The following is a 15222-nucleotide window of genomic DNA, read 5'->3' as shown; positions in this document are numbered from 1 at the left end:
CCGTGGCTCGTCCTCGGTTCCATCTACGGCATATGATTTGGATTTCTTTTTCTTTTCCCGTGGCTCATCCTCGGTTCCATCTACGGCATATGATTTGGATTTTTTCTTCTTCCGTTTAACAACGGGTGGCGACTCCTCTTCGTCTCCGTCTTTTAGCTCTTCGTCATCTTTTACCTCACTTGGAGGCAGAGGGGCCACAGAAGCAACTTCTGTTCATGCAGGTTGACATTCAAATTGTAGGTAAAATAATCGCCCTTTTTATTTCAGTTAGTCCAAAAAATATTAACTTTAAAAAATAAGTGCTACTTTCCAATTCTACAATTTCACTACTTGTTCATTCTATTATTTGCACAAAAAGTAGCTTACCGACAACCCCAACCGACCCCACACAGAACCCCTCCTTCAAGGATACTAATGTGAGGGGGCATTTTTTTGGCTCACTAGACTAGCAGAGGGGCTGGGATTGAACCAGGGACATGTCTTGTATTTGGACAATGTCACCCCACCCCTTTGCCAACTAAGTTACACTTGCTCGTTCTATTTTTTAGGGTAAATATGTCATGTAGTTGATTAAAAGATCTAATAATTACATATTTCTAAAACTGTGAGAACATTTGTATTGGGACCGAGGGAGTAATGGTGTTATGCATCGTTTCGAATATTATAAGAACGACAAAGGGGAACACAAGAATCAATTGCAGAAAGAGACTAACCTTCATCGTTAAAATGAGAATCGAAGACGACATTTGTGAGATGCTGCTTTAAGAAGACCTGCATTTATTCGATGTTGCAATACCATCAAATTAGTAGCAGCTAAAAACGACCTTATTCCAATAAAATCACAAGCAGAATAAAGCTTAATGCAACCCGAATAATTCAATTCAAATTTGAAATTAAAAGCAATCCCCATACTTCAATGCCAAATGTAGAATGAAGGGAGAATACCGTAACATGCCACAACCATTGGATCTAAAAAAACAGATAGCTCATATCCAGATTCAACGATCTTTATGATTGTGAAGTTAGTTATGGCCAAATGTAAGGGGCCGTTTACCAAACGCTCCAGTAAGCGCTTACGAGGGATCACTTACCTTGTGAACATGGTAAGGACCGACAATCTTACCCGATAAGAGGCATAGCAAGAATTCAAGAATCTTATCTAGTAAGAGGCATAGCAAGAATAAAGAATCTTACCGGGTAAGTAAGGAAGAAGACTCTTACTGGTAAGTGCTTATCGGGTAAAATAAGCTTACTAACAATCCATTTTAATGGCCGAAAATGTTACCCGATAAGGTAAGTGAGATAGCGACTCTTGCTGGTAAGCATTTACAGATTTACCCCAGTAAGGGTATGTTTGTTAGGCGCTTAATGAGCATAATGGAACTCGGCTTATTTAATCAACTATACATGACTGTTTGGTAATGCTTAATAATATAAATAATGACTTATTAAGTAAGCTTCTAGGGGGAGCTTTACGCAGAAAGCCAAGTTTTTTCCAAATATGCTCCTTCCATCTATGAGAAAACCCTCCCAAACAAAAACTTTCTCAATCTATTCAGACAGATTAATCCACAGAGATAGCTTAATCTGTATAGGACTTAATGTAAAACCAACCAAACAGTCCCTATGTGTCGGGTAAACAACCCCTAAATGTTCCTATTGTTCATAACGTTGGATTCTTCATATACATAGACATTGCACCTGCTCGAATATATACACATCTATCATCTATCCATCAAACTCTCAGGTGCAACCATGCCCTTCACAAGGGCCTGAGATAAAACAGATTTGAAATTTTCAAATATCATCCAATGAAATATGCATGTATTAGTATATACGGTATACCAACATACCGCAGAGAGTAGCTGCCTTGATTGTATATCCCAGATGCGTAAATAGCTGTCGAGTCCTACATCAAAATGTTAGCTTAGTCATACTCATATCAACGTTCTAAAGATGAAATAATCATCAAAAAACATCAGCCTACCATAAATTAAATATGATATCCTTGAATATAAACCAGAGTGCAACAGAAATATAAGCCTGCCCTGGCCGAACCAAAATGAACCCACTATATGCCCACCTGAAAGTAGGCTCTAGAAGGGGGCAGGATGTATGTAAACCTTACCTCAACCACTAGGATCGAGAGGCTGTTTCCATGAAGACCCCCGAGTTGTGCACGAAACAAAGGTGTGTGCAAGCAGGTAATATAACAGGTAATCGAGAAATACAACAGTGCATCAAAAATATGAAGTGGTTGAAAGAAGACTCACCACAAGAGGCAATCACTGGGAGATCTGGGTGCCTAGCTATTGATCTGATGCTTCCGGAGCATTTCCCCAAAAAGCATCCCAGTAGTTTCCCTTAAGCATTTCAACCAACAAAGGTAAAAAGTTAATAACTTGCATAGAACACAAGTCAACATTCAGGGGGTGTTTGGTCAGAGGCATTAAGCAGTAATCAATGGGAATGAAAATAAAAGAAACTGTTTCTATAGTATAATGGGCTCATTCCCCCATAAGCCCAAATTTTCATTCCAGGTTAAAAAGGGGTAACGAAAATTCATCCCCATTTTCATTTTCAGTCCCCAGTCTGAACCAAACAGCCCCTCATTTCTTGGTCGTGTGAAGAAAAAGAACATACATTTCTTAAATATGCTTGCTTAAATATAAAGAAATCATAATCATCGGCACTAGAAAACCGATACAGTTTATGGGCGAGCAAATGGCACAAGAAAAGGTTTTGTGTATTTTTGCAACCAACCTAAATCAGAGAATCTGCCATGTGTCCATGACAAGCCATAAAATGAATTAATCTCCACCAAGCAATGAAATATCATAGCATTAGTATGGATCATGGTAGAGGTTACTGATAACATTCCATTTTTCTTTGGATTTCGGTGTTTATGATAAAAATATAACCAGGGTCTATTACGGATTTTGGTTGCAAAAATACACAAACTGCAGGATGTTCTCTGCTTTAGGAGTGGAAAAGTCTACAACGGAAATAGCAAGTGTTTAGAAAACTGTGTACCTGTGCGTATGTCAACAGATGCAAGATCACCAGACCCATTCCCAATGTATATCGTATTACCATCTAGATCTTCAGTGACGGCCTTAATAGGGGTCTCGCGAAAATCAAATGACATGACAGGTCTTCTCTGAGCAGACATATCATAGAGACGTACCTACATATACTATTTTATTTAGATATATATTGAAAGTTAAATTAAAGCATATATGGCATATATGGAAACCTTACTCAAGAAACAATACAACAATATGCAATAATGTACAGCAGCAAATCTCACGAAAAGAAAATCAGGATGTGCCTTCACATCTAAGACAACAGGTGGTACACCGTTATCATGAAAGTCCAAGGCAAACAGACAACCGTATGGATGCAAGAGTAAGACTCTAGCAAGAAGTTAGCATCATGCTTTCTATTCAAATTCAATAACATCACATGTTCCATGTCTTATGAGGTTTTGGGGTTCCACGTATTATAAGATGGTATCAAAGCCAAGGTCTACCACTCAGGGGACTTGACAATCTGGGGCAATCTGTACTCGTCTAGCCCCCTCGCCTGTCTAGCCCCCCTCTCAACACTCTTAGACAATCTGTTCCCACACTGTCGGGCAATCTATACTCATCTAGGCCCCTCGCCTGTCTAACCCCTCTCAACACTCTTGGACAAACTGTGCCCACACTCTGGGGCAATCTGTACTCGTCTATCCCCCTCTCAACACCCTGCGACAATCTGTATCCGTCTAGCCTCCATTGGATGGGGCATGTTGTTGTACCACATTGGCTAGACTTGGACCATTTCTCCTCTATATATGTTGGAACCTCCCTTCTCTCAATGGCTCTTTTGGAGAGTAAATCTGGGGGTTCCATCTTTTCTCACAGGTTCACTAGTGACCTTGATTTTCATATTGAGTACAATATCTCAGAATTTGAGACTATATGATCAGGATGCTTTAAATTACTAATTAAAATGTTTCCTAACATGTCCATAAGCAATACATCTACAAGCATATAATGAACAGCTGAAGTTATACGGTTTTGGTAAATGACCTGATGGCTGTTGGTGCCTGCCACAAACTTGCGGTGATCATCTTTGCTTAAAAATGTGGCAGAAGTAAACCAAGTAGGTGTAAATATACCAAGGCTGTTTTTAGGAGGCTGCAAGGTAGATAAAGAAAAAATCACATGGTAAACAAATAGATGAAGCATTTGCCTTCACAACCATAAAAATGTGCATGGAAAACAAATGAACTTACTGATTTTGCCGTCCAGATTTTCGTATGCGTCGCAAGATCCCAGATATTAACCTCTACTCCCTTCCTGAGGTGTAGCAAACTTGTCATATCACAGTATTTGAAAGCCACCATATGCTCCTATTCATACAGTTGAGCATAAATAAATATAATTAAAATAATTAATTAAAGACTCACCCTCCATATAAGGCATAGTTTTCACTTTCATCCACTTTACAACACAAGACATTACCAGCTGCACACACATTCCATGTTGTTGGAGGATCATCACAAGTCGAGTCCCCTGGGGATTTCGGAATTATCGTAGATCTCAGGCTTGTAAGCCCTTTCATTGTGCATGTAAGCAAGGTGCACGACCTACGTCAAGATGCAACATCTTCTATAAATGACCATTTCTTGTATAGAAATTAATATTATAACCAACAGGATACAAAGTAGTAATTCACAAAAATAAACTAACAAATGGAAAAACAACATTCTGCAACTTAGCAAATATACATGTAACAAAGCCTGCATGATTCAACTTCACTATAATAGAAAATTACTTTTTGTGCAATGAAAGAGCATACAATTTGACAGCAAAAAGCATCAAGTATAGCTTCAATTTCTTGTGTTTTATTTTCAGTTTGTTATCTTGTCGTATTAAGGACTCACATACATTCCAAGGGCGATAAAAACAAGTGAAGTACAATATGCAAATAGAACCAATTGCTCTCCATATCCATCCCACAAGAACTCAAAATTTTGGCCATTCTTGCAAAGTGAGACCGACTGCTTTTTAGACTTTAGAAATGACACAATCTCCAAAACAGCAAACATTGCAATTCTTATGGAGCATCCTAAAAAGAAACATGTTGCAAGTCTTTTAAGCCAAAGAAAGTATAATCTAAACAGATACCTGGATGATGACTCTGAGGTCCGTTTTTTGAATAAATGCAACCCAACAATGTCATCTTCTTGAGACTGAACATCAGCTTGGTTCTTAATGGTAAAAGAAGCTCGAACATCTCCATTAACAGGGCTAAGTAACTCAATCTGTTTCGTACAGAAAACTACAGTGAGGCCACAAACCATGCAAGTGCTTAATCGAGCAACGGTTTGGATTTATGATTGATGCTATAAACTTACCGCGCCATTTTTCCTTGCAACAGCTAACAGCTGCAAAAAAGTAGCAAAAAGTATGATTAAGAGCTCTAAATAGCAGTACTCGATGAGGAGAGTTCATTAACAAAAAATTGGCATGTTGAAAAACTTGATTTGCTAGCTTTCTACATTGCTAAAACTTGGCATCTACATAAAGCCAAAGACAACTAAAATCATTCCCTGTGTGATTAGCTAACTGTGTTTGGCCTTTTATGCTTTAATATATATACACACACACACCCTTGACTGTTCGAACCAAAAGTACAACAGAAGTTCCATTAAGAGAATAGATTTGTTCGACTACTATTAGCATTTCTATACATAATTTCTAATCCAAAATCACCAGAAGCAATGCTATCAAGCAAACCAAAAGCATTTGAAATCTTCTATTACATACTTTTACATGTTCAAAAGCATACTGCAAATTTTCAACTGTGAAACTAGAAGATATGAATGAAATATATGCAAGTCTTAACAAATTTTGAAATGAACTATCATATGAAGGAATGTAGAACATACAGGATCAATTTTACGGTCATTCATAGAAGCGGCAAGCACGCATCGAGAGGAGTCAGGCTCCCCCCATCTCTCTACCACCTTAGCAACTCCTCCTTGCTGACTCCGAGCTTCTGTAACTGCAATCATGGAGTAAAACAACAAAAAACAGACCGCTGCAGTTACATACATGTATCTAACTACGAGGACAATATGTAAAAATGTTCGGTTTAAATTTCACAAATGTTTAACAACACAGAACGATCAATTCAAACGTAAATTAGCTAGTATTGTTGAATCTAACCTTTAATGAGACCGAGAACATCGAAAGTTAGGGCGCGAAGCGGAGGACAGCCAGCGGATTCTACGGTGGTTGTTCGTGGCATCTTTTAACCTCGTTTGAGTTCCAGCTTAGCTAATGATGGAGTAAGAAAAGGTACTTCACTCAATGATGAGTAAATTAAAGAACGCAATCTGCGAACGAGAGGAGATAGAATGACTAAGACTAATAAGCAAACGGAGAGCGGCGGCGGCGGCGGCGGCGGTGGTGGTGGCGGAGCAGACGACGGCAGCAACGGAGTAGGTTTGTATTTTCGTTAAATGAGTTATTGGCAAGGCTTTACTCCATTTTACACAAAAAAAGAAACCCTTAGGGACTTTTTGGTAATTTAGCAAAAGTGAACGGCCTGATCATAATAAGCCTATCTCCTTAGGTTTTTGGACTAAGCCTAGCCAAATGAGCCCAATTTGAAGCTTTACCCAGCCATAGACAAGAATGGTCACGTAATACAGCAACGTAAATCTTTATTTAAATATTTATTTTTTATTATTTATCTCTATCGATATAATACGATTTTATATGGTTTTGAAAAATTAATATTTTTTTTATTTTTAAATGAAATATAAATTTGAAGATATTACAAAATTTTGAAAAAATTAAATCGATATTAGTATCAAATTAACTATTTCAGAGTACTCGTTTTTTTGTGTAACTTTTTTAATTCAATTTTTTTATTATAATTTAATTTAGATTTAATAACAAAATAATTTATTTTGTGTTTAATAATATAATTTTTTATAAATATAATAATTAAATATTATGTTATAAATCAATGACTATCTTAATTATAATTAAGATTTTATATATTTAAAATGGATGTTTAACTTGTATTTGATTATGTTTACCTATATTTAGTTGCACGAATTCAAAAATAAAGATTTAATAAGTTGTACTTATGAAAAAATTACTTGTAATCTTAAATTTCAAGTAATATGCATCAATAATCAGTATTTCATGCATAAAAAATGGTTTCTAAAAGGTTTTGTCAAATATTTTATACATTGTTACAAGTGAATCCAAAAGCGTTTTAAGCATTATATTTTTTGCCACAATTGTCGGAAGGAGTTTATGCAAGTTCAACTCTTGATCATAATAAGCCATTTATCAAACGTTGATTCAGGTAAGCGCTTACCAAAGCATATATCCATTACCGGATGAATATGACAAGTACCAAGAACTTTACCCGGTAAGTAAAATCAAAGACCGAGAGTCTTACCTGGTAAGTAAGAACGATGATTCTTACCATGGTTAGCGTTTAACAGCTAAATTGTGGCATATATGCCGTTTTGATGAACAAAAATCTTACCCAGTAAATAAGTGATAATGTTAAATTTTACAATAAACACTTACCAAGTAAGTATTCAAGTAAATAGCCCCTTATATAGTTAGATATGAACTCTTCATAAAATCATTGTTTGCAACCCAAAATTCTAATTTATTGTCAATCCAGTTCCAACTCCTATTCATGTTTTTTTTTCTTTTTTCTCATCACTGAATAAATCCATTTTCTTATATAACTTGTAAAAATATGTATAACATGTAAAAATATTCATATTTTGCTTGATTGTCACTTATCTTACCATATGAGCATGACAAAGACCAAAAAATCTTACCCGCTAAAAAGTATAGTAGGGGTTGTTTGTTTACCTCTTAATAGTTCTATTAAGAGACAACTTCTGAATCGTTAAGAAGTGAATCTTGTTTGGCAAAAAAAAAAAAAAAAGTCTGCCTTAATGGTTCTGAAATCCTCTGAATGATTTTGCATCATGGACCTCCCTTAACCATTCAGCACACTAATTTCATTGTAAACAATTACCCAACAATTATATTTCATTTTGCACTATATCATGAAAGTCTCTTAATCATTCCGACCACTTAATCATTTTGCACCAAACCATTCAGAAACTACCAAACAACCCGTAAGAACCAAGAATTTTACCAAATAAATGAAAGAAAAAGACTCTTACCCGATTAACAATTACCAGGTAAAAGACGTTTACCAACAATTTATTTTGATGGTCGAAAATGAAATCTGGTAAGATAAGTGAAGATGATGACTCTTACCCGATAAGCATTTGGTAGATGGTCACCAGAGCAAATTGGATAAAAGATAAATGGAAAACATGGGTGAACAAGGACAAACCATTATGCACCTAAAGACTGCCTTTATTTGAAGAGTTGATCAAAAAGCCTGAGAGGGGATGGTTTAAGTCATTCCTACATGTCTTTCATCTCATCATACAACATATAAATATCATGGAAAACCAAAAAGACTCCGATACACCGATCTCCAAACGTCTGATCCGATGCTAATACTAAACTCATAACAAAAGAACCGTCTCACGATAGCACTTTCTGGACCTCTGCCGTCACCTCTTGAGGCGTTTTTTCTGCGGGAAGGTTTGCCACGATGTTTTTCTTCTTGTAGTAATCAATGACCTGCACACCCGATGCGGATTTTTTTCAAAAGTTATTGCAGAAAATACATTGCACATACAACAGCATGCCAGAACACTATACGGTCGTTACTAATTGCTGACCACCTCTTACTGGGTAAGAGACGCTTACCCGCTAAGGGGTGAAGCTGTTTACCATACACTTTTGACTGAAAAATGATGATGAACGAGATGCTGACTCGGTAAGAAAGGAAAGGCTCTCATACTCAGTCAGGACTTGCCCAGACCAAACCTCTTACCCGGTTAGCGTCTTAGCCAATTTGTGTTGATAAACGGACCCACATCACAAGTGCTGATTACTAGACGAATGTTTCAACCAACCAAATCCATTATAGTGAATGAAGATGACTGACTTCAAGTACACATATACATGAAGGTCTGCTGGTTGTAAACCAAATCAAACAAGCTTATTATATCCCACCCAAAGGTGGGTCTTGGAGGGAGAGGGGGGGGGGGTGAGATATACACAGACCTGACCTCCAAATAGTTTTCGTGAAAACCCACTGCTTGTGCATAGTGAAAAAAATAGCAGAAAGAGGACATAAAAAAACCAATATTGCATAAACTGTGCAAAACCAGTATTGTATCTAGCTCTTGTATAGCCAATTAGCCATACTTGTTACAAGTTATCATAATAGACTCTGCTTAGATTCAAGGAAAAACAGATGCTCAGAAACGAGTTATATTACAATTTCAACACGATCATTAGTCTATATTTTCTTGCTATAAGGTTTACCATGGTCAAGACTAATAATATCTCCATAAGCTTTGGAAACTAAATTGATTTTGAAGCTGGAATGTAACTTATATTGGCCTTAACCAATATTGCATTTGGTACGCGAGACAAAATGGGAAATGGTATGCGAGACAAGAGAGAACAAAAACTTATGTCCCATGCTTGGCCCGATGTTAGACAAGAACAGAACAGAACAGGACTCGGTGGGACAAAATAATATTTTTTTCCCACCAAAATAGGTGGAAGAAAAATTAAGGTGATGAGGCAAGACTAGTAAATTACTAAACCACCCATGTCAAATTAAAACCCTAAAACCTTACACAATTCTTTCACCTGCCTACCTCACTCTAACGCACCCTTAAGGTTCTAGACAACACAAGGGAAGAATAAAGCATAGATCATGAAAACTTTATCAAGCTTGTTTTGATCTAGTTATCGTAATATCCAGCTCTTTGCAGTAGCAAAACGCAAGTCGAAAAGTGGCACATACCGGCTCAGTCTGTTTATGGAATGCCTCCAGTCTTGACTTCAAAACAGCTGCAGTGTCATCTTTACGTTGAACCAAAGGTTCTCCAGTGACCTTCAAGAAGTTAGAAACCAGGTAAGGATAAGGGAAAGCATTAGACCACAAAACACAACCGTAAAGAACTTGCTTTACAATTTATAGGTGGCCAGTCGCACAACAAAGATTTTTTCATAGTAGAGAAAGTAAAAAAGGTCCACTGATATGAGTGGAGTTTGACAAAGAGCACTAGAGATACCTTGCTACCATGTCACACAGCGGAAAAACGAGGTTTATAATAACAGAAAATTAAGATTGACCTCAATTACATCACAATTAAACTGGAAAGATACCACTGAGGTATCAGACACTTGGTGCAAAAGGTTCAAGTACAAGGAAGGGACTGTTTCGTTGGTTTTCCATCAAGTCCTTATGGATAAAGTTGTCTGTATAGATTGGGAAGTTTTTTGTTTGGGAGAGGCAGGTTTAGGAAAAACTTGGCTTTTTGCATAAAACTCTCCCTGGAAGCTTACTAAATAAGCCACTTTCTATATCATCAAGCCACTAAGTCCGATTAAGCTGCTACCAAACAGGCCTGAAGCCTCACACTGGCTTTCATCAACGCTCTTCAGATTTCTGGTTTTCCTTTTTTTAGTTAAGATTCTTAGGTTTCAACAACTTGGTTCCTAGGTTTCACCTTCGCTATCTTCAAATGCATCTAGCAAGAAATTACTGGCTCCCTCACAAAGTTAGCGTTCATATTTCTATTTTAGTTTGTCCCAAAATACATGTCCATATTTCTATTTTGGTTTGTCTCAGAATACATGTCCATATTTCTATTTTGGTTTGTCTCAAACTACATGTCCATACTTCTATTTTATTTTGTCAATTTCTACATGCTGATATACGGATGCTATATGTTGCTAACACTCTTCACAGGTAGAGCTTGTATGAATGTTTTCACCACTCTTAGCAAATGAAGGAACATGAGAAACTTACATCATCTATGCCAGGAACTTTAGGAGGTGCAAATTTGGAGTGGTAACTCCTACCACTAGAAGGATGGATCCAACGACCAGTAATCCTCTCCTCCAAGATTGCATCATCTATCGCAAAGTTAAGCACCTTGTCAACTTTGGTCCCTCTCCTTTCAAGCATGTCATCAAGCTGCATAAGAAAGAATTACATAAAAGCACATTCAGGATTTATTATGTGGGATAAAAATAGAAGAAACTCGATTGGGCTAGCATCTTGTTGCCAAGAAAGCAAGTACCTTTTCTGCCTGAACCACGGTCCTTGGGAATCCATCAAGAATGAAACCTTTTTGGCATGACGGCTTTTTCATTGCTTCATCAATTATCCCCACAACTAACTCATCAGAAACAAGTTGTCCCTAAGGAAACAACAAACAGAGTAGGAAGTAAGCACAAAGAAGCAGGTGCTTTTCTATAAATCATATGCATGCATACAGCAGATACGTACATTGTCCATAGCCTCTTTAGCTTTGATTCCAAGAGGGGTTTTAGCAGCAACAGCAGCTCTTAGCATATCACCAGTGGCCAAGTGGCACAGACAGTACTCATCCTTGATAATTGGTGACTGGGTGCCTTTTCCAGATCCAGGGGGGCCTGCAGAATAGAGCATATTTAGTTATAATGGCAACCATAGTTGATAAATAAAACATCTACAACTTCCACTAACAATTTCAAAGATTCACAAAACCATCCACGATTTCAAGAAAGGGGACACGATAGAATATAACAGACTTCAGGTCCAGTACGACCTTAATCACACAATGACACAATCTTCCGTACCCAGATGATAATTCTACATTTAAGGCATATTTGAAAGAACTAATGAAAAAAAATATCAGGTGCTGAGAAGTTAAAGCTCGGAAAATGATTAAGACCTGCTAGGCTAAGACTCTGGTGAACTTAACTCACCTTCAAACATGTCTAGGGACTTCTGAACAGACTCCTAGTGCAGCTGAAAAGGTTCGCAAATCTTTGTAATTAAGATCCAGAAATATCTGATGAACCCAAGTAAATTGCTAATGCTCAATCCCTCTTTACTTTCTTTTAATACCATACAGTTATATAATTCATAGAAAAAATATACCTTCAAATGTGTTGCTAAATAAGAAGCAAGGTGGCATCATGTACACATTGGTGGCAAAAACTTTAAAATAAAGGGGATCCATATTTTTGCATGCTTAGACAAACTTCATACTCATATAACTATATAAGTACCGAGCGGGAAATGGACCGAAAAGGTGTTCACTGTTCACATCTATAGAACGGCTAATTAGCATTTGTAACTATTTCACTTTGCTTTAACTTAAAGAAACCATCATTGTTGCAAAAATCCAAAAGGAAACAGTATACTTGGAAAAACTGAAGATGTCCACCCCAATTTATGCAACCACAAAAGGGTTTTCCAGGATCAAACCAAGTTCAATGGTTGAAAATCGAAGTTTTTAAAGTATAGTGCTTTTTCCAGAATTTCTGCAGCTACAATGGTTTTTCTTAAAGTTAATGCAAGTGTAATGCTTACAAATGTTAATCACTCCTTAACAAACTCATTAACAGTTAAAAGATTTGACCAATTAAACATGATCAGCTTTAAATAGCCTGCAGCCAGTACATTTTTCAAGTCAATATTGCAGCTTGGACAATTAACGATGGAACTACTAATCAGCCAGAAAGCAAGCCAAATGAAATACCCTTTTACCACGAATAATACAAATATGTCACATAATTTACAGTAACGTTGATATAAATAGAATCCCCCCCCCACCCCCTTACCTTTCTTCTCGCTTTCAGTTGCCATTCTATGATATGCCCCCAATCGCTTCCATCATATTACATGCAATAGTTGTACCAAAAGTTGAATTGTTCGTAATACACTATGCATTCTATTCGCTTCAACCACCCCTTATGAATTTTACCTTAGATTTCATTGTCTATCTGGCTATTATATTTTCCTCCTCCCTATCCAAATGAATGCTTTTGCAATCTCCTTTAGAAACAACAATCTCTAACTAAACCAAATCCAAAATCAAACACCTGATAACCCCACTTTTAGGAAATTTGCGTATATGCAGCATTTTGAAACACAAAAAAGAAACATAATAACTCCTAACAGAAAACTCTTCAGTTGACTAAATCACATCGGATCTGAGCAAATTAACAACACCAAAACTCTGTTAAACAAAATTCAGATGGAAATGCTTAAAAAATGAAAGCACGAAGAAGAGGTTACCAACGAGAATGAGACGTTTGTCAGGTTTGGTAGAGCATTTCATACGACGAAGCAGCTCAGTCATTAGATCTACCGACGGAACATCCTCCAAAATCGCCGACGCTGAACTTGCCATACCTCCGTCTAGGGTTTTTCAGTCGCAAAATCTTTCAGAAAATTGGGATCAAAGAGAAGAGTTGTTCTTAGAGCATCTCCGTTTGCTTTGTGAGGGGGAGTTCGGTGCTTTTAGATATGCTTCGATTTCAAGCATGCGTTATACGAAAAAGTGTACCCACGGATTTCCACTTTTACCCTTCTTCAAAACTATTTAAAATTCTTTGGATCTATATCCAAATTAGGGATAGAACAGGAAAGAACCAAAAACAAAATTCAATGGTTTGGTACAGAATGATTAAGGTTATTTGTTACTTTTTAATAGTTTTATTAAGAGGTAATTTTTGAATTGTTAAAAGATGAATCTTGTTTGGCAGAAAAAATATGTCTTCTAATGGTTGTAAAACCCTCCGAATAATTTTGTATCATGGATCTCATTTAACCATTAAGAGCCATAATTTCATTGTACACAATTACCAAACAATTATATTTCATTTTGTACTATATCATGAGAGCCTCTTAATCATTCTGACCACTTAATCATTATGTACCAAATCATTCAGCAATTGTCAAATTAAAAGACTTTCATGATATAGTCTAAAATAAACTATAGTTGTTTGGTAATTATTTACAACGAACTTAGGGCGCTGAATGATTAAGGGAATCCCAAGATTTTTATAAAATCGTTCTGAGGATTTTAGAATCATTAAGAGGCATGTTTTTTTCGTCTAACGATTTCAGACAATGCCTCTTAATGGAACTATCAAGTTAAAAACAAACAACCCTCATCTAAATTGTTAGATTTCAACGGATGTGATTAAAAATGTGGTTAGTTTGGCATCCATTTTAATATATATTTGTCTTCCCTTTTTGTGTGATTCTCTGACTCTTTCTTTTTTCAAGGTTTTATGTAGATTATTGGATGGACGAGGCTGAGGTAGAGGTTGTTTGACAATTGTTGAATGGTTTGATGCAGAATGATTAAGTGGTCAGAATGATTAAGTGACTCTCATGATATAGTGCAAAATGAAATATAATTGTTTGTTAATTGTTTATAATAAAATTAGGGTGTTGAATGGTTAAGGGAGGGTCAGGGTACAAAATCATTCAAAGGTTTTAGAACTATTAGGAGACAGATTTTTTTGTCAAACAAGATTCACATGTTAACGATTGAGAAGCCGTCTCTTAATGGAACTATTAAGAGGTAAACAAACAACCCCGTAGACGAGAGAAAGAATTATGAAATGTTTTAGAGTTTTAATTTGATATGAACAATTTAGTAATTTAACAATCTTGTTCTATCTTCCTTATTTTTTGTTCCACCTAATTTTGTGGTGTAACAAAAAAAAAATGTATTTTTGTCATGTTCAGGCCAGGTTATACTTTCTGATGGTTTTGAAAGCTTACATGAGAGGTAAGGGGGAGTTTAGTTACCAAAGATCATTTGGCCTAGCGGTATGTGAGTTTTTGCCCTCTTAAGAGGCCAGAGGTTTAAACCACACCAAATGTGAGGAGAGTGTGTGAATTTATTTGCTCTATTTGCCGTATATAAATATTATATACTTCAAAAAAAATAAGGAGTTTAGTTTGACAGAATGTTTTTTAAGGATTTAGATTTCGTGAAAAAAATTGGAAATTTCGACAAGTTTATGTTGTATGATTTAAAATGAAATTGAATATATTATTTATAGATATAGAAATTGATAAGAATAAATTACAAAAATAATTAAATTACCTTTTATTAATTAATTAATAAAAAAAATGTTTTAAACATATTTTAGAACGTTGTTACAGACAAGTCATATAAATTTCACTTGAAATACAAACTATCCCCCAGGATTTCTAGATTTAATGCTTGTGGGTCATTAAAATCTCGGGATTTTAGTTCTGGTTTTTCTTTTAAATGAAATGCAGAAT

At 36.2% G+C, this 15222-nt stretch overlaps 2 protein-coding genes across 3 annotated transcripts in view; both read right to left on the bottom strand.

The window, feature by feature from the left end:
- LOC112514980 (WD repeat-containing protein DDB_G0290555) overlaps positions 1–6462 on the bottom strand; it is a 6826-nt gene extending 364 nt beyond the window's left edge. The window contains exons 1-12 of the mRNA XM_025121634.1: positions 6222–6462; positions 5942–6057; positions 5408–5437; positions 5178–5314; positions 4457–4636; positions 4283–4346; positions 4077–4184; positions 3034–3187; positions 2274–2363; positions 1854–1909; positions 714–771; positions 1–209 (exon numbers count right to left, since the gene is read on the bottom strand). Coding sequence (XP_024977402.1) covers positions 1–209; positions 714–771; positions 1854–1909; positions 2274–2363; positions 3034–3187; positions 4077–4184; positions 4283–4346; positions 4457–4636; positions 5178–5314; positions 5408–5437; positions 5942–6057; positions 6222–6303 — 1284 coding nt within the window. The 5' untranslated portion in view covers positions 6304–6462. The remainder of the gene's footprint in view (positions 210–713; positions 772–1853; positions 1910–2273; positions 2364–3033; positions 3188–4076; positions 4185–4282; positions 4347–4456; positions 4637–5177; positions 5315–5407; positions 5438–5941; positions 6058–6221) is intronic.
- Positions 6463–8405: 1943 nt separating this feature from the next.
- On the bottom strand, positions 8406–13433 carry LOC112514376 (adenylate kinase 4). Of its 2 annotated transcripts, none has more exons than XM_025120813.1 (6): positions 13213–13433; positions 11434–11579; positions 11225–11344; positions 10951–11118; positions 9940–10029; positions 8406–8696 (listed from the first exon to the last, which is right to left on the bottom strand). In XM_025120813.1, exons 1-6 carry the CDS (start codon positions 13325–13327, stop codon positions 8598–8600), a joined length of 738 nt encoding a protein of 245 aa, XP_024976581.1. In that variant the 5' UTR covers positions 13328–13433; the 3' UTR covers positions 8406–8597. The 2 variants fall into 2 exon arrangements, with proteins under 2 accessions (XP_024976581.1, XP_024976583.1); XM_025120815.1 differs by lacking the exon at positions 13213–13433 and adding an exon at positions 11895–11919.
- Positions 13434–15222: the final 1789 nt, after the last annotated feature.

The sequence above is a fragment of the Cynara cardunculus genome, assembly GCF_001531365.2.
Source record: "Cynara cardunculus var. scolymus isolate 2C chromosome LG 6, CcrdV1, whole genome shotgun sequence".
In the NCBI taxonomy this organism is placed as follows: Eukaryota; Viridiplantae; Streptophyta; class Magnoliopsida; order Asterales; family Asteraceae; genus Cynara; species Cynara cardunculus.
This window is presented reverse-complemented; position numbering and strand designations above follow the sequence as displayed.